This window comes from Halichondria panicea, chromosome 3 (assembly GCF_963675165.1).
Source record: "Halichondria panicea chromosome 3, odHalPani1.1, whole genome shotgun sequence".
Taxonomy (NCBI): Eukaryota; Metazoa; Porifera; class Demospongiae; order Suberitida; family Halichondriidae; genus Halichondria; species Halichondria panicea.
The window spans coordinates 48,820-64,130 of record NC_087379.1 but is presented as its reverse complement, the minus strand read 5'-3'; the positions used below and the strand labels follow the sequence as shown (position 1 = coordinate 64,130).

The 15,311-nt window shown below is 42.9% G+C and overlaps 6 protein-coding genes across 7 annotated transcripts; 3 read left to right on the top strand and 3 right to left on the bottom strand.

Moving 5' to 3' along the window:
- Positions 1-43: 43 nt before the first annotated feature.
- Positions 44-1,606, bottom strand: LOC135332954 (U1 small nuclear ribonucleoprotein A-like). The gene is made up of 5 exons (XM_064527886.1): positions 1,476-1,606; positions 1,251-1,423; positions 912-999; positions 537-717; positions 44-294 (listed from the first exon to the last, which is right to left on the bottom strand). The coding sequence occupies exons 1-5, from the start codon at positions 1,537-1,539 to the stop codon at positions 135-137; spliced, it is 666 nt and encodes a 221-aa protein (XP_064383956.1). The 5' UTR covers positions 1,540-1,606; the 3' UTR covers positions 44-134.
- Positions 1,607-1,679: 73 nt separating this feature from the next.
- LOC135333211 (beclin-1-like protein) lies at positions 1,680-3,200 on the top strand. Its single transcript, XM_064528127.1, has one exon. It carries the CDS (start codon positions 1,700-1,702, stop codon positions 3,083-3,085), a length of 1,386 nt encoding a protein of 461 aa, XP_064384197.1. The 5' UTR covers positions 1,680-1,699; the 3' UTR covers positions 3,086-3,200.
- A 5-nt stretch (positions 3,201-3,205) lies between these two features.
- On the top strand, positions 3,206-6,751 carry LOC135333214 (E3 ubiquitin-protein ligase RING2-like). The gene is made up of 9 exons (XM_064528131.1): positions 3,206-3,402; positions 3,720-3,865; positions 4,067-4,116; positions 4,174-4,261; positions 4,323-4,361; positions 4,451-4,574; positions 4,850-5,080; positions 5,680-5,825; positions 6,474-6,751. The coding sequence occupies exons 1-9, from the start codon at positions 3,360-3,362 to the stop codon at positions 6,528-6,530; spliced, it is 924 nt and encodes a 307-aa protein (XP_064384201.1). The 5' UTR covers positions 3,206-3,359; the 3' UTR covers positions 6,531-6,751.
- A 98-nt stretch (positions 6,752-6,849) lies between these two features.
- Positions 6,850-9,608, bottom strand: LOC135333213 (uncharacterized). Of its 2 annotated transcripts, none has more exons than XM_064528129.1 (9): positions 9,423-9,608; positions 9,145-9,360; positions 8,955-9,094; positions 8,503-8,697; positions 8,315-8,449; positions 8,037-8,226; positions 7,604-7,809; positions 7,179-7,252; positions 6,850-7,001 (listed from the first exon to the last, which is right to left on the bottom strand). In XM_064528129.1, the coding sequence occupies exons 2-9, from the start codon at positions 9,317-9,319 to the stop codon at positions 6,851-6,853; spliced, it is 1,266 nt and encodes a 421-aa protein (XP_064384199.1). In that variant the 5' UTR covers positions 9,320-9,360; positions 9,423-9,608; the 3' UTR covers position 6,850. The 2 variants fall into 2 exon arrangements, with proteins under 2 accessions (XP_064384199.1, XP_064384200.1); XM_064528130.1 differs by having other exon boundaries at positions 6,862-7,001; positions 7,600-7,809.
- On the top strand, positions 9,403-10,344 carry LOC135333216 (large ribosomal subunit protein eL32-like). Its single transcript, XM_064528133.1, has 4 exons — positions 9,403-9,514; positions 9,606-9,703; positions 9,760-9,912; positions 10,087-10,344. The coding sequence occupies exons 2-4, from the start codon at positions 9,614-9,616 to the stop codon at positions 10,243-10,245; spliced, it is 402 nt and encodes a 133-aa protein (XP_064384203.1). The 5' UTR covers positions 9,403-9,514; positions 9,606-9,613; the 3' UTR covers positions 10,246-10,344.
- LOC135333210 (leucine-rich repeat protein SHOC-2-like) lies at positions 10,309-15,274 on the bottom strand. Its single transcript, XM_064528126.1, has 13 exons — positions 14,814-15,274; positions 14,443-14,511; positions 14,164-14,193; positions 13,973-14,096; positions 13,367-13,524; positions 12,961-13,081; positions 12,765-12,873; positions 12,587-12,680; positions 12,353-12,457; positions 11,890-12,129; positions 11,584-11,741; positions 11,143-11,380; positions 10,309-10,632 (listed from the first exon to the last, which is right to left on the bottom strand). Exons 1-13 carry the CDS (start codon positions 15,144-15,146, stop codon positions 10,594-10,596), a joined length of 1,818 nt encoding a protein of 605 aa, XP_064384196.1. The 5' UTR covers positions 15,147-15,274; the 3' UTR covers positions 10,309-10,593.
- Positions 15,275-15,311: the final 37 nt, after the last annotated feature.

The window sequence follows — 15,311 nt, the reverse complement described above, 5'->3', positions numbered from 1 at the left end:
CATGCATGCTTAACTATAATACACATGTGTCAGTTGAGGGGAACGTAATAACAAGAGCATTATTCAAGAATTCTCAGAGACTACAGAATAAATAAAAAATAACTCTAGAAACTGTTCATTACTAACAAGAGTGTTTATTTCTTTGCAAATGCAATAGTCATAGCGTTGGTGGGCGTGATCTTGAAGCCTTGTAGAGAAGTCTTGGCCTCCGTCGATTGTAACTCAGTATCAAACTCTACAAAGGCAATATCAGATCTTCCAGGGACCAGTCGAACCTCCTTATAACCTGGGAACCTGCAGGGGAGGAGACAAAGAACGTTTAGAAGAGCATTTAGTACATAAATCATTATCATAGGCGTTACTACATCACTTTTTGAGAAAAGTACATTCAAGGGGTTAGGCATTACTATATCTGATGACCATTACTAGCTAAGCTTTCACTACGTACATATGCTCAAATGTATGCAAATAAGAAAAAGAGGCCCTGACTGGATTTGAACCAATGATCTCTGATCTCTTGTTACTAGACAACTCACTGTTGAAATAGCATTGTGAGCATTTGTTCGTTAGTCTCTTCAGGCAAACTGGTGAGGAACAGGATCTTGTTGGGTTGCTCACGTCCGGAGGAGGAGGAGCTCTTGTGGGTGGCGGGCTGCTGGGGTGTGGTCCCGTCCTTAGAGGCCTTGGCTGGCTTCTTGGCAGTGGGTCCACTATCAGCTGAGGGAGGAAATGAATAAACTATCAGATTATATACCACAAATATCAGTAGGTATTCACACATAGTCAACACACAGCAGTGTCTGTTATACCCTACCATGAACTATGAACTATGAACCCACCCTCCGGATTTTTAATCAGCGAAAACTGCGAATATTTATACCATCGAAAAATACTCGTTATACGGTACTTACTCTCCTCTGGCTTTCTCTTCTTCTTCTCCACAAAGGTACCATCTTGTTTAGACACGGCATCAGACTTTGACTTTGCGTAGGTTATTCTCTGCAGGGTGTGTGTGAGAGGGGAGGCTGTGCAATGCAGACTACTGCAGCCCGGGGCAACCATGACACACACAATCTATATATATATATACATTAATCATGAGTATATACTAGTACTTAATGATTGATGCAGCCTAATTACGATTGAAGTATTCAAAGGGACATTGTCAACAGTCTAATAATATACCTTTCTCAGGGCTACAAAAGTATTAGCATTAGACTTGTACCCTCCAAGCTCTAGTTACTACTGACCATGGGTTTATCATAGAATGGGAACCCCTGCATGGATCTCAGAGCATTGCTGGCACTGGGTATATCAGAGAACACCACGAATGCTTGTCCTCTCATCTTGAGTGTCTTGAGAGCCACAATGTCGAGTATCGGCCCAAACTGAGAGAAAATGGCGTACAGCGACTTCTTCAATTCTGCATAAATCAGTTGTTACTATGCAGAACAGTTTTATTGTCAGCCATTTACCTTCCTTCTTGACTTTCTCATTCAGATTGTTGATATACAGTGACTGGTTAGGTGGGACATCCATGACAACCTCGAATTTTCTTACACAACGTGGTCTTGATAAAAATTCCAACTAAAGAGCAGTTTCTGATTCTAAATAATGCACATCATAAAGCTATTGTCCTCTTGGTTACGCCGCGGGGGATAGTTGTTTTTCGAGATTATTCCGCAGATAACAAATAAAAATGGCTACCAGCACAGTGCCCTCCTCAAAAACAACTACTCACGTCACCTTCGTATGTCAGAAGTGCACCAGACCCATCAAACTAAACCGTTCGCTCCAAGCCAAAGACCTTGTGGGTGTAGCCAACACCTCAGAGGAAAGGCTAAGCCTGGAATGGTCGGGACAAGCTAAAGAAACAAACAAAGCTGATCAAGAAGATGGTACCGATGGAGAAGCGTCTGATCAACCAGTGCCCATACCCAGGAGCTCACCTCAAGTCGTCAGGAGGCAATTCCCTCGTAGGAGCAGCGAAACTGTGTCAGTCATCTATGATAGTTTGCAGCCAAACCATCCAGAAAAGAAAAGTACTCTGAAACAAATCCAAATCGCTTCGGAAACGTTTAAAATGCTCTCGTCCCATATGGAGATTGACCACCCCCTCTGTTGTGACTGTCCTGAAGCCGTTCTAGAATCGTTTGAAGAAAAGATCTACAGTATGGAGGAAGCGAAGGGCCACTACGATCGATTGGCTACACGATTAGAGCAAGAAGTGGACACGTACAAGTCAGAAATGTCTGAGCTCGATTCTGAATTAGAGGCAATGCATAAAGAAGAGGAGTTATTGAAATCAAAGCTGCTGGAGACTGAGAACAGACGCGAGAAGATATCTAGTGAAATGGCCGTGCAAAGAGATAGAGAAGTGAAACTGAAGGTAGAGGAGCAAGCGTATTGGAAGAACTTTAATGAGCACCAACAGCGAATGCTAATATTCAAGGATGACCTCATCAGTGTCCAGTACCAGCTGCAGTACACTACAGAGCAACTGCTTAGACTCAAGAAAACAAACGTTCTCAACTGTGTATTCCATATATGGCATAACGGACATTTTGGTACTATCAACGGCCTGAGGCTAGGAAGATTGCAGACGGTGCCTGTCGAGTGGTCAGAGATCAATGCAGCGTGGGGGCAAACAGCCTTCCTGCTCAGTACACTAGCTCGATTATCTGGAGTCACTTTTCAACGCTACAAACTTGTGCCCTATGGAAATCAATCATTTCTGGAAGAGAGTGAGAACAAGAAGCGGATACTTCCATTGCATAGTAGTGCTGGCCTGAGATTATTTACTGATTCCAAGTTTGATTCGGCTATGGTCGCATTTCTAGACTGTCTGGGCCAACTCAAAAGACACATTGAAACGAACAGTAAACCTCATTTTATGTTGCCTTACATAATCGAAAAAGACAAAATTGGAGACCCTGGAAAAGAAGGATTTTCAGTCAAGACACAGTTCAATTCTCCCGAAAAGTGGACGAAAGCTCTCAAATTTGTGCTGACTAATTTGCGATGGGCTCTCACCTGGGTGGCTGCAAACAGTGTATCTATGCCTACTACTATTGACTCTAATTAGTGTGTGTGTGTGTGCTGTGTGTATTGTATATTGTTTGTACTGTACTGTCACATGTTTTGCATTCAGAATGTATGATACAACAAAAAAATGCTTACATAAAATTCGTTTAATTGGATATACGGTGGTGTGGAAATTATAACATGGTGGCTATTCATGGCTAGCTAAGGCGTCTTTGATGTAAAGTTAGCATCTCTCCATTCCTCTCAAACCTCCCGATCACAAGCCCAGAAGCTCGGCCCTGCAGTAGTCAGTATTCCCCGCGGTCCCTGAAGCTATGGCAGGCTCCAACTCGCAGCAAAGTCTCAACAAAATATGGGGTGAGTCTAAGCTAATATTATGTGCATGCAAGTTTCATAGTAGACAAGAGCTCTTATATGTATCTGTGTTAGCCTGTACAGATGTTGTATGTACTGTTACATTGTAGTGGAGTACTGGAAACTAATCTAGTTGGTGGATAAGCAGAGAATCGTGTATGGTGAATTTTGTCACCATCATTGATCGTTTGTGAGGAAGATTGATAATAATAAAAAAGAATCTTCCATTCACATTTGACTGCATGTACAGACGTACGTACGTAGATAGTTGTCATTCTTGTAGTGTTAATATCGTCAGCCCTTGTGATAATACTTCGCAGAGCTTACAATGTACGAGTTGCATCGCACGCCTCATGACATGGTGGCTGACACCTCTGCCATAGCCGTGTCCCCGAGGGCCCTCCACTCTGAGCTCATGTGCCCCATCTGCCTGGACCTCATGTCCAACACACAAACCACAAAAGAGGTAACAAAAGTCACTGCATTGAATTAGTTTCTTTTCGTGCAATTTGTTTGGCAGTGTACTTCGTGTGTGATTGTGTGTGTTGAATCTACTTCCTTGTTGGCTTGATAACATAGCTCCTATAAGAAGAGTGTAGCCTTGTTAGCACACTCTGTCTGTATACTTGCAAACATTGTTCACACTGTCAACTAACTTTCCTTGCAGTGTCTGCACAGATTTTGCCAGGAGTGCATCATAACCGCACTGCGCAGTGGGTAAGAGCATCCTCTCATGCGGCCACACTATCCTTCACCATGCTCTCCCCTATACAGCAATAAGGAGTGCCCAACTTGTCGCAAGAAACTAGTCTCCAAGCGATCACTGCGACCTGACCCTAACTTTGATGCTCTCATTGCTAAGGTAGGGAGGCTACAGCACTAGCATATGGTTTAGTATCACTCTTAACGTTTTGTTCCTGTAGATTTATCCAGAGAGAGAAGAGTTAAATGTACAGCAACAGGTATTGAATATGTGCATGTATATTGTGTGTTGTGTGTGTGTGCATTCAATTGCTTTGTGGTTTTAATGGAATGTATATTCTATTATTAGGAGAAGTCAACTCCACGCAGGATGCTGCAGCTCCACCAGAGGAAGCATACGACTCCACCCCCTGATGATAATAATGATGATGACGATGAGACACAACCACCTCCTGACAAGAGGATCCGTCAAGGTAAAGTAAATATTTACCAGTGTAATTTAATCACTTACATCATTCTGTAGCCCACATGTTACGTAATCTCTGGTGCTTGTAAACATACTGTTCACATGTACATGTGTAGTCGTGTGTTATAAGCACACCATATTGTAGCACTACCAAACAGCTACTAAATGCATCTTTTAGCTTTCAAATTGGACCTTTCCAACGCAAGTTATGGACCATCAAAGTTGATAGCATTGTAACCACGAGAGCCTCTCTATCTGACCACTTGTCTCCCCCCTATATAGAGTCTCCGTGCAGCGAACCCTCCACTCCCCCCTCAATACACAACGAATCTCTAGATAGTGACGTACTGGAGAGAGAGGTGGAGCTTCAGTTGAGACCACACCCCTCACATCCTGCTGCACTGGACCATGCTATTCGTAACCTGGTCACCTCTCCCCTGTGCACTGTGTCTCACCTGGCCAAGTACCTCTCCCTCTACCCCATGCTGGACACAGACGTGCAGAGAAACAAAGGTAATCAATCTAACTAGCTAACTACCAGCCAGTACCAAACGTTGCATTCGAGATCTGCTTTGAAGGATAAGACAGTTTTGGGTTTAACGTCATATTACCAATACCGCCATTCTATTTAATCAATCTAACTAGCTGACTACCAAAAGTTGCATTCTATAGCTCTTAGGTCATAATTATGACATGTTTAGAGCATCATTTGTTGTTAAGTCCATATTCACGTATGACAAGAGCAAAGCATTGTAATGACTTGTATTGTTTCAATGGGTTCAAAACTCACTCAATCTCAATCTCTATTGTTTAGATATAAGGGTATAATTATTTCAAGGGTACAAACTTTCGCAGAAGGACTGTTAGAAAGTTTTTCGGAAACCGGGCAACAACCCAACTTGCCTTTTTGGTAGATCAGGTTCTGATTTTGCAGAAGTGGCCTAAATTTTTCAATTTGACCCTAACAGAATTAAAGTATTATTGATAATGATATTCGTATCTAAAAGCTGCCAGGCAAATCTCTGTTGCAAGTGCCGCACTGCAATCCACAGTAGCTAGCTGTATGGCTTACATGTGCTTCTAACACTGAATCCCCAATCATTCTCTTGCAGGCTCAGCTGTGCGGTCACTATCGTACACAGCTATTGAGGAGGAGGTGGGCGATGGGCGTGGTCAGTACTCGCTGTATGTAGGGTGTGAGGAGGGAGACTATAGTCACCTGGCTAGGGGAACATCCCTCAAGCAAATCATGGACTTGGTAAGATTCATTATAAGCACAGTGGCGTATATAGGAAGTATGGAGACTGGAGCCTTCTTGGTGTGTAATCTTGCAATGTTTTTGCGAAATTGATCATTTCACGTGTGTCTCAGCTCCCCTCCAAATGAGAGCCCCTTTTGTCAACACATCTTCATACTTCACTGTATTATAGTGGATTGCAGTGCACTTGCAAAGAGAATTGCACTTGCAAAGAGAATTGCCTTACAGCAAAACCACAATAATATTTTATTACATGTAGATAATAATTTCTTAGCCTAAAACCCATAGGCTATATAAAACGACCCAACTTACCCTTTTTGGTAGATTAGCTTTCAGATATGTGCTAGAATTATTTAGAATCAGAAGTGACCGAAATAACTACGCTAAATATAATTTCCCCTTTCAGTTTTGGCCCTGATTAACTAACAATTTAAATTGTGGTTTTGCTGTTTGCTATTCTCTGTTGCAAGTGCACTACAATCCACTGTAGCTTTATTAGAACAAAGCATGGTCGCCACTATAGCTCTGTGGCTGTAATGTTGACTGTGCAGTGTCATCTCTTCAAAATGGCTTCACATGTAATTGCAAAATTCCTGTGCATTTGCCCACTACTACTTGTGTTCCCTCTCTCTCTCTCCATTCCCCCAGCACTGGACTCCTGGGGACAAACTGAAGCTGTATTTCACGAAAGAGGTGGAGCTGTGAAGTCAATGACAACTGTATTATCTCTCATTCTATTATTAGCTTCAAGATTATCATAATTATTATTATTCAAATTTTCAGCTTCCATCCAGTGAATTTTCAGAATTATGTCTTTGATTTGTAGATAATATTATATATAGTTATTATTTGTGGAGTTCACTGCTTCTGTGTCTAAAGTTTGAGTGTACACTGAAAAACATCAAATTCTTGTATTATGTAACAAACATGATAAGAGTTCTGTGGATAAATAATGAAATCAGAATGAGATGATAAGTTCATAGGAGGTTGCAGGGGATGCCTGGCTGGAGAGTATCTGATGGTAGCTATTTCTTTGAGGGATGTTTCTCGGCCATACAGAGTGCCATTTGTTGGCAGAATAAGTCTTCACAAGACGTGGGGAAGAGGAGAGTCTCGTCAGCACTAGAGCACACAGCCTTGAAGTATGGCTGCCTACTACCAACCAATTTGTTTAGTCTGCAGGGGAAATGCTGTGACTGTAATAATACACGATTTCCTATTATTATTTCATACACATTCAATTTCAGCAATAAATTTAGCGAGAGATGGCACTAGGCTGAAAGAGTGAAGGATAGTGGGGATATTATGATCAGAATGATAGCTGCCTGTACTAGCTTGTAACTGATAGCTAACCTGGTGCTGAACTTGTTGACACCTCCACCTTCATTGTCCTCGTGGTCAGAGAACACAAGAGCTCTTTTGTGAAACTGCAGGGAATGAGGCTAGAGTTATAATAGTCAACAAAACACAAAGAAAGGGATTCCCAAATCAAAGGCTTCTACAAACACACTATAGCATACTGACAGTGGTGTGCCCAGGAGTAGTGGGCTATTTTAAACCCTCAATCTCAACTCCACAAACAAATTTGCCTCTTTATAGCTTAACATGTGGTAAACTAGGCCTGAGAGGTTTGTCTAGTGGTGGTCGTTTTGTCTAAAGGTGGTCATGCAAGACTGACCAGTGTGAGCATATCCCAGCATACAGACTATAGCAGTGACACACACACACACATTATGGCTATGGTATATGACTGCATGCACAGTAGATGACTCACGTACGTCGCCCACGGATGCCTTCTGTAGTGTAGTGTTGGAGGGATCAATGACAAAGTAATGTGAGATATCAGCCAGTGCATTGATGTGCTCACTGAGACTGCCTAGTAGAGTCTCAGCTGAGGCCTCAGGTTCAGTAGTGATCTCACTCAACACAATGAGACTCATATCACAGCACACAGACAAATCAAGATTACCAGCTTTAAGACCATCTGCATGTAACATGTAGGAATGCTGTAATCTAAAACACTAGCCTCGTTACCAGGCTGGCTGATTTGTCTCTAAAATACTATAGCGTTATTTTAGACAAATCAGCCTGGGAACGAAGCTACTAAAACACATGCTAGGTTAGTACACAATCATCCAATTTAAGTGGACAGCTCTTTGAAAGAAGTTTAGCACCGGTAGGTTGCAGGATTGTATAATGAGAAGGGCTCACTCATTGCAAACACGAGTACAGTGTTGACTGGTCTCCATGCCTGGAGGTTAAGTGAAGTGAACACTTGGTGGATTCTATCCACGATGGCCTCACTAGCACCACTGGACACATCCACTGACACAAGGCGATCACAAGACTGGAAATATTGCACAAACGGTTGGACTGCTTTCTCGTGCATCAGGAAGCGACTCTGTACATAGCAATTGCACAGTTTAGCCTTTGTAGGGGTCATGTTATTTAGTGAAGTGTGGGAATAGGTACTCACTGCACTTGTATACCTTAGCTTTAGAGTTGTCAGCCTCATCAGCCAGGGTGGCTCCTGGAGGAAGGTTGGTAGAGTGGTGGGAATAGTCGAGGGTCTTGTCCAGGCTCTCCTCACCCAGGGACAAGTGGAGGGCAAACGATATAGGAACCTGGATTAACATGTTCAGAAACCATGCAAATAAACTGCTGACTATTATAATACCTTCCGTTCAAATTCTTCCAAAACTGTGTCACACTCTTTAAAGAGACTGCTGCTCTTCATCAGCCACTTGAGGTTAGGGATGAGGTCCACAATGAACATCTGATCTGGCTCACTCTCCACCTCGTCCTGTACTAGACCCATTACCCAGTCCAGGGGAACTTGCTGGGGCTCCCGGTGAACCAACTCTAGTATCTCCTGCAAAGATACAACAAAAGTACTTAGCAATAGCTAGCTATTATAATTATTGCGATAATAATTCAGCTGGTGAAAAACTTTTGCAAATGTGCCGCAAAATCAACAGAAAATGTGACGCTTTATGATCTACGCATATCATGGTTTGATGCTCGCAAAACATTCTAACCCATTATATTTACAGCCTGCATGCATGTATTGTTAGTGTGTACAATGGCCGCAGATGTTATAATAGTGAGTGGTAACTCAGTGCTGTGTACTTCTGTGGTGGAGATGGACACGATGTTTCCCACTTTCTGAGGCAGGAATTTGAGAATAATGGCTTCAGATGATATCAGCTTCATTCCAAACATAGACTGCAGTGATCCCACCACATGGCCTTTATGAGATCCAGGTCCACCTGCACGTATATAGCTTGCACGTACTTCCTTATAAAAAAGATGAGCTCACCAAAAACAAAGATGACTTTCGGAGGTGATTTGTCAACATTGGACCCGAATGTAACATTGATGAATGGAACGGGACCTCGAACAGACAACTTCCTTTCCTTGCCGTCTCCTGAGGATGCTGCAGTCCTCCTCGACCTCGGCCTCAGTCCCAGTCCAGAACTGCTCCCACAACCCATCGTGCATGCAATGGAGGTGCATGAACAGTTGAATTATGCACCTGAATACAAAAAAAAACAATTTACATTCATTCAGCATCAAAAATTAATTGAAATGAATCACCTTTCCACTGTCTCCCTTGCGTTGCTAAGAGTGTGCACGTGATGAGCTCCACCCACGTGGTTGCTTTCTTTCTGATCCTCGTGGTGGACTAAGTAAGTATTTGTATCTCCTCTCATCGCCTATTAGCTTAACCCTTTAGTCGTACGTAGCTATCATCCATTACCCTACTCTCTCCTTTGCTAGATACAGCCATGGCCAAGCCTATCAAGACCGTCAAGCATCTCAAGAAGCGAACCAAGAAGTTCATTCGTCATCAGTCAGATCGTTACAAGAAGGTCAAGGTAAGAGCACTCTTAACTCGCTCTAGGAGCCTCTCTTACCCTCCCCTTTATGTTAGGAAAACTGGAGGAAGCCCAAGGGTATCGACAATCGTGTGAGGAGACGCTTCAGTGGAGTCTATTTAATGCCCAGCATTGGTTATGGCTCAAACAGAAAAAGCAGAAACCAGATGCCCGATGGATTCTACAAGTTTGTCGTCAACAACGTACAGGTACGAATAAATCCACCACCATTAGTACTGCTTTTTAATATTAACTTTTCGAAACTTAGCGTAGTGAATAATTATCATGGGAGAAAATTAGTGTCTTACAATACGTACCTGTCTTGGACAACTGTGTATTTGTATCTACACGCTGTATAAATTATAGTGTTATTCCCTTGGTAGGAACTAGAGGTGCTGATGATGTCCAACCGTCGCTATGCTGCTGAGATTGCACACACAGTGTCTGCCAGGAAGCGTCGTCTGATAGTGGAGAGGGCACAACAACTGGACATCAAGGTCGTCAATGCCAACGCTAAATTGAGAAGTGAAGAAAACGAATAACTGAAACTAAAGCGGCTTATTCTGTTTATTGATATGTTGTGTGTGTACTTCTTCACTGATCAATTTATTGTGTTGCAAAAAAACTTTTTTTCAATGTGATATGGACAATAATAATTAAACCATAATAATAGTGAAACAGTGAACACTTTAATAATTTTTAATAATTATAAGTTAATTACTTACAGTGACAATGAGATCTAAGAGTCTTATCTGGCGAAACAATCAGTGCACACCCAAACAGGTTGAATAATCTATGGCTCACTGACCATACAAAAATACTAAAATAAGTGTTGTAAAATTGTTATTTACTACGACAATCGCTATATCGGTAGGGTTCATGGGGGTCAGTTACCGCATACCTCGATAGGGGCCTTGGTACTTGAGGTGCTGTAGGGGGGTGGGGCAAAGGGGAGGGGTTAATATGCATGCTGGCAGGAATTGTTGTCATGCGTACCGTATTTGGCATAAGGTAACTAATGTACAAAGCACATGTGTACGTACGTACACACACGCGCCAATCAATGGTTCGGAGATTATTTCAGTTGCCATAACTTGAATTCCGCAAATCAAATTTCAAAGATTTTCTAATTTTCTGAGAGCTTAGAAAGAGACCTTTCAAATGATATTATCAAAGTTTATATTTGAGAAATAAAAGTATTTGCCAATTTGGCCGTACCCATGAATAATAGCCCATGGTCCAAGGCTTAAAATGACAAATTACGGCCTTGAAAAACATCATTTGAAAGGTCTTTTTCTAAGCTTTCAGAAAATCATAAAATTTTGGACATTGGGTTAACGGTATTAAAGTTATAGTTGTTGAAAGATGTTTAAACTACAACTCCATTTAATAGATCACATTCACTAATAATAACTTAAGGCTACACATGCCACACCCACCTGTATAATAGCGGAGGGGCCTCCATCGACTACATGAGGGGGCAGTCGAGAGAGAGGACAACCCTCGACACTCATTAGAGCCAGGCGCTTGCAGAGAGCTAACTCATAGGGCAGGGACTGGAGGTTAGGATTGTCATTCAAATACAACTCCTCCAAGTTCTCTAGAGTGCCTATCTCTGCTGGGATCTCGAGGAGGTTGTTCTCTCCAGCACCGAGGTACTGAAGGTTCACCAGCAATCTGCACAAGAGGGGGGAGGAGGGTCAACAGACAAAGCACAGTGTACATGTATTAACTTGGTGCGTGATATTTGTCAACTGTACATTGTGTCAAAAATATTAAAAACAGTGTTCAATACCCACAAAACAATTTGAGGCAACAAAGGAAACAGATGACCAACAGTTTAATGATAGTCATAATAACGATAAAGGGGTCATACTTACCCCAATCCTCGGGGCAGGTTAGTGATTCTGTTGGACTGAACGTTCAGTTTCTGTAACTCCCTGAGGTAGCTGATCTCAGTGGCTAGGAACTCCAACTTGTTCCCCTCCAGGTCCAACATACGAAGGTTACGCAAGGCAGAGATGCCCTTGGGCAGGTTCTACAGGAGGAGGTGGGATACAGGCTGAAAATAATGTTATAACAGCCCATGCTTTTTTCATAAAATGAACATTTTTACCAGAAATCAATCTAAGCACACCATATTGTAGCACTACCTAACAGCTACATGTGTGTGAAGGTTTCCTCACTCTGATGGCATTGTTGGAGAGGACCAAGACCTCTAGTCTAGTGAGCTCTTGGATATCCTCTGGTATTGATGAGAGCTGGTTGGTGCCCAGGTCCAGCTCAGTGAGTGCCACCCACGTACCAAAGTCCAGTGGTAGAGTTGCTATTTGATTGTCCCTTAGATTAACACTCGTTAACTCAGGGGCTTGTGAGAATATCCCCAGAGGAACTTTGGTGATCTTGTTGTGCTCTATGGTCAGGGACTGTGGGGGGTTGAAATACTGTATCACTAAAAATGTTTTGCAAGCATCAAACATAATTATGCTAACTTTACTGGTACTGGTAATGACACACGATCTTTGCCAGAACGCAATAGTTACATGTAGATCGCAAAGGGTCACATTTTCTGCTGATTTGGCTCATTCGCAAAAGTTTTCACTCGCAAAACATTCTAGTAATGCGGTACACAGAATATGAAACACTTACGTTGACTTTTCCGAGGTGGGTGGGGTCTGAGATGGGGAAAGCAACGAATCCGTTCCTACTCAACTGGATGGCCGTGATCTTCTTTATTGAGCCAAACAACTGCTCCTGGAGGTCGGAATTAAAGAGAGACAGAATGAACAAGGAGGCAGGAAAGAGAGAGAGTACCGGATTAGACACACACATGCTAAAAATGGAAGCTCTTAAAATGTGAGGTTTCAGTTAATGAGTTCTTACTGGTAGTGATTGTAGTGAGTTGCTCTCCAGACTGATGTCCTCCAGTTCCGTACACTCACACAAAGTGTTGGGGAGCTCAGCCAACTTGTTATACCTGCACATATCACACACATCACACACATACACATGTATACAGGTTAGAGAGGATATTCAGGATTGTACTGGATTGTCTAATTACCTCAGCCCAAGACGTCGTAGGGAGGTACAGTTGCCGACGGTTACCGGTAGCGACTGGAGTTCGTTATGTTGTAGCTCCAGGAACACCAGTTGACTGCACTGACCAATCTCTACACATGGTGAAACATGAGCACTAAAACCTCTGTTTATATGCTCACACTATACATTATACGTTATAATCATGATCTAACTGTTACCCTCTGGTAGAGTGTGGAGGTTGTTGTGAGACACATCGAGGGCTGTGATTGAAGTGAGACGGCCGATATCTGGAGGGAGGGCAGTGATCTTGTTCTCACGGAGAATCAGAGTTGTGATGTTCTGAGGGGATACAGTTAACACAATATAAGGGTTAGAGACAAGTTAGTGTGTAGCTTGGTATGTACTCTAGAAGTCGCTACAATAGCAAACAGATTAACCAATCAAGCCAATCCAGACTCAACACAAAGAACTTCATGCCCTTATATGGTGAACACACATGTGTAGACAAATGGTTTCTACAGGACGAGGCAGGACATATCCTATACATAGTCAAGAAGCTAGCCTTCCTCCCACACACACACCCTCGCCCGCCCACACACACACACACACACACACACACAATACCTGGAGGTTCCCCAGCTCTGGCTGTACGACCTTAATCTTGTTACATCGCAGATACAGTGTCTTGAGTGCAGTGAGCTGGAAGATGATCGAGGGAATCTCTTTAAAGCGATTGTGACGCAGATCCAGCACTTGCAAAGCCACAAGGTTACGAAGGTCATCTGTAAGAGATAACACAGCAATGTACATGCTACTATTAGCACAATATAAAATGCTGTGTGTGCACATTCCAACCACCATGCAACGACTGCTATGACCACAAGCTACAATTGGCTGACTGCACACACACACAAACACAGAGCCTTGGCACACCAGCTTCTCTATAAATACCCAGCAAGATACAACAAGACCAAATTTGACCAGAGGTATTGCAATGAAGGCAAGGCCACACCAGAGGGTGTCATGTTACTACTGTACATCACACTAATTCAAGGAATGGGATACCACCAACAACTGATACATGCAAATACAACTAATCTACTGGGAAAATGTACTGCATTCTTGTAAACGAAGCACCTCAAGGGAGGGGCACACATCACACACCACCCACACATCACACACCACCTCAAGGGAGGGGCACACATCACACACCACCCACACATCACACACCTGGTAGAGTTTGGAGGAGGTTTTCGTTGACTGCTAGTTTTCTGAGTTTCTTGAGGTTACAGACTTCGTGCGGGAGACTGCCCACGCGATTACCATATGCATACAGCTCCTCCAACCAGTGAAGCTGTACAGTGGACACACACACACGGTCAATATCTGCCAATATACAGAGCTGGATGAGGTGTTCTTACCTCTTTAATGCTGGAGGGTATCTCTGACAACTGAATGGGAGAAGGTACCACAACAATGTCAGTGATTGGCACAACACAACATAGGGATACATGTACCTTAATATAGACACACACAACATACCACACTAGACAAGACAGGATTAATGCTACCAGTTGATACACTATACTTGGTATGCATACACACGCCACGGCTCACTGACCACACACACACACACACACACACACACACACACACACACCCACACTCTCACACCCATACCCGACACCCCACACACTCACATCAGCTTTGCTCAGGTCTAGAATGGGTGACTTCTCATCCTTGCACTTGCTGATCTTCTTCTTGATTTCCTGAAGTGGCAATTAACATTGGTAATTAAAACACTCCAATAAACACATCATTGAATTATACCAGAATTTGACACATTAACATAGTACAGTCCTGGGAGAGTGGCCACCTGCAAACACACTAGATTATAGTGAACAGGAATAAGTGGGAAATGTTTGTCGGTTCATCTTAGTGTGATAAACTTAGTGTTTTGATAATAGATAATCGCTATCCAGGGTTTTCAAAACACACACACATACGTGCCAATAACAGTGAAGTGGATTTGTCACTACAGTGGTTGATAGTGCAGGGTCAGTCCACTCACTATTGGCGGAGGCTGGCTCTTTGTCTTGCTGGATGTGGACTTGCTCTTCGTCTTCTTACCAGACTCTGCGTCTTCTTCTAGCACAACTCGAACATGTTTCCCCTTAGCTTTCTTCTTCTTTGAGTCTTTAGAATCAGGAGGAGGAGGTTCAGCGAATGATATACCACCTCCCTTCCTCTTGGGAGGCTCATCATCGTCATCCTCGCCAGCAAACATGATTCCTCTAGTTCTAACAGGTTCACTGTCAGCAGGGCCCTCTTCAGCTCCCGGGCTGGTACTTTCCTCTGGCTCGTCCTTCCCCTTCTTACCGAACATCTTCTTTAGCGCACTCATGGCTAGTATTGTCTAGTCTAATGAAGTCTCCTTGACACCTAAACAAGGATAACTCTAGCTACAGTACACGACTCCACACGATCGTTCATTGCACGGCCAAGCCTAATCAAGTAATATTGAAATCTGAAAAACACTAACAATTAGATCGAGGTCGAAGGTCATCTC

Bases quoted from the DNA above. Each gene is read 5' to 3' on its own strand.
- LOC135333214 (XM_064528131.1), top strand. From the start codon at position 3,360: ATGGCAGGCTCCAACTCGCAGCAAAGTCTCAACAAAATATGGG. The intron at 4,575-4,849 runs GTAAAGTAAATA...CCCCCTATATAG, and splicing joins TGACAAGAGGATCCGTCAAG to AGTCTCCGTGCAGCGAACCC. The intron at 5,826-6,473 runs GTAAGATTCATT...CCATTCCCCCAG, and splicing joins TCAAGCAAATCATGGACTTG to CACTGGACTCCTGGGGACAA.
- LOC135333216 (XM_064528133.1), top strand. From the start codon at position 9,614: ATGGCCAAGCCTATCAAGACCGTCAAGCATCTCAAGAAGCGAACCAAG. The intron at 9,704-9,759 runs GTAAGAGCACTC...CCTTTATGTTAG, and splicing joins ATCGTTACAAGAAGGTCAAG to GAAAACTGGAGGAAGCCCAA. The intron at 9,913-10,086 runs GTACGAATAAAT...TTCCCTTGGTAG, and splicing joins TTGTCGTCAACAACGTACAG to GAACTAGAGGTGCTGATGAT.
- LOC135333211 (XM_064528127.1), top strand. From the start codon at position 1,700: ATGGCTACCAGCACAGTGCCCTCCTCAAAAACAACTACTCACGTCACC.
- LOC135333213 (XM_064528129.1), bottom strand. From the start codon at position 9,319: ATGGGTTGTGGGAGCAGTTCTGGACTGGGACTGAGGCCGAGGTCGAGG. The intron at 9,095-9,144 runs GTGAGCTCATCT...ATATACGTGCAG, and splicing joins GAAAGTCATCTTTGTTTTTG to GTGGACCTGGATCTCATAAA. The intron at 8,227-8,314 runs GTATACAAGTGC...TGCTATGTACAG, and splicing joins CTGACAACTCTAAAGCTAAG to AGTCGCTTCCTGATGCACGA.
- LOC135332954 (XM_064527886.1), bottom strand. From the start codon at position 1,539: ATGGATGTCCCACCTAACCAGTCACTGTATATCAACAATCTGAATGAG. The intron at 1,424-1,475 runs GTAAATGGCTGA...TGATTTATGCAG, and splicing joins TGAGAAAGTCAAGAAGGAAG to AATTGAAGAAGTCGCTGTAC. The intron at 718-911 runs GTAAGTACCGTA...TTCCTCCCTCAG, and splicing joins GAAGAGAAAGCCAGAGGAGA to CTGATAGTGGACCCACTGCC.
- LOC135333210 (XM_064528126.1), bottom strand. From the start codon at position 15,146: ATGAGTGCGCTAAAGAAGATGTTCGGTAAGAAGGGGAAGGACGAGCCA. The intron at 14,194-14,442 runs GTGAGTGTGTGG...TCTCCCATTCAG, and splicing joins TAGACCTGAGCAAAGCTGAT to TTGTCAGAGATACCCTCCAG. The intron at 12,681-12,764 runs GTAATTAGACAA...TGATATGTGCAG, and splicing joins CTACGACGTCTTGGGCTGAG to GTATAACAAGTTGGCTGAGC.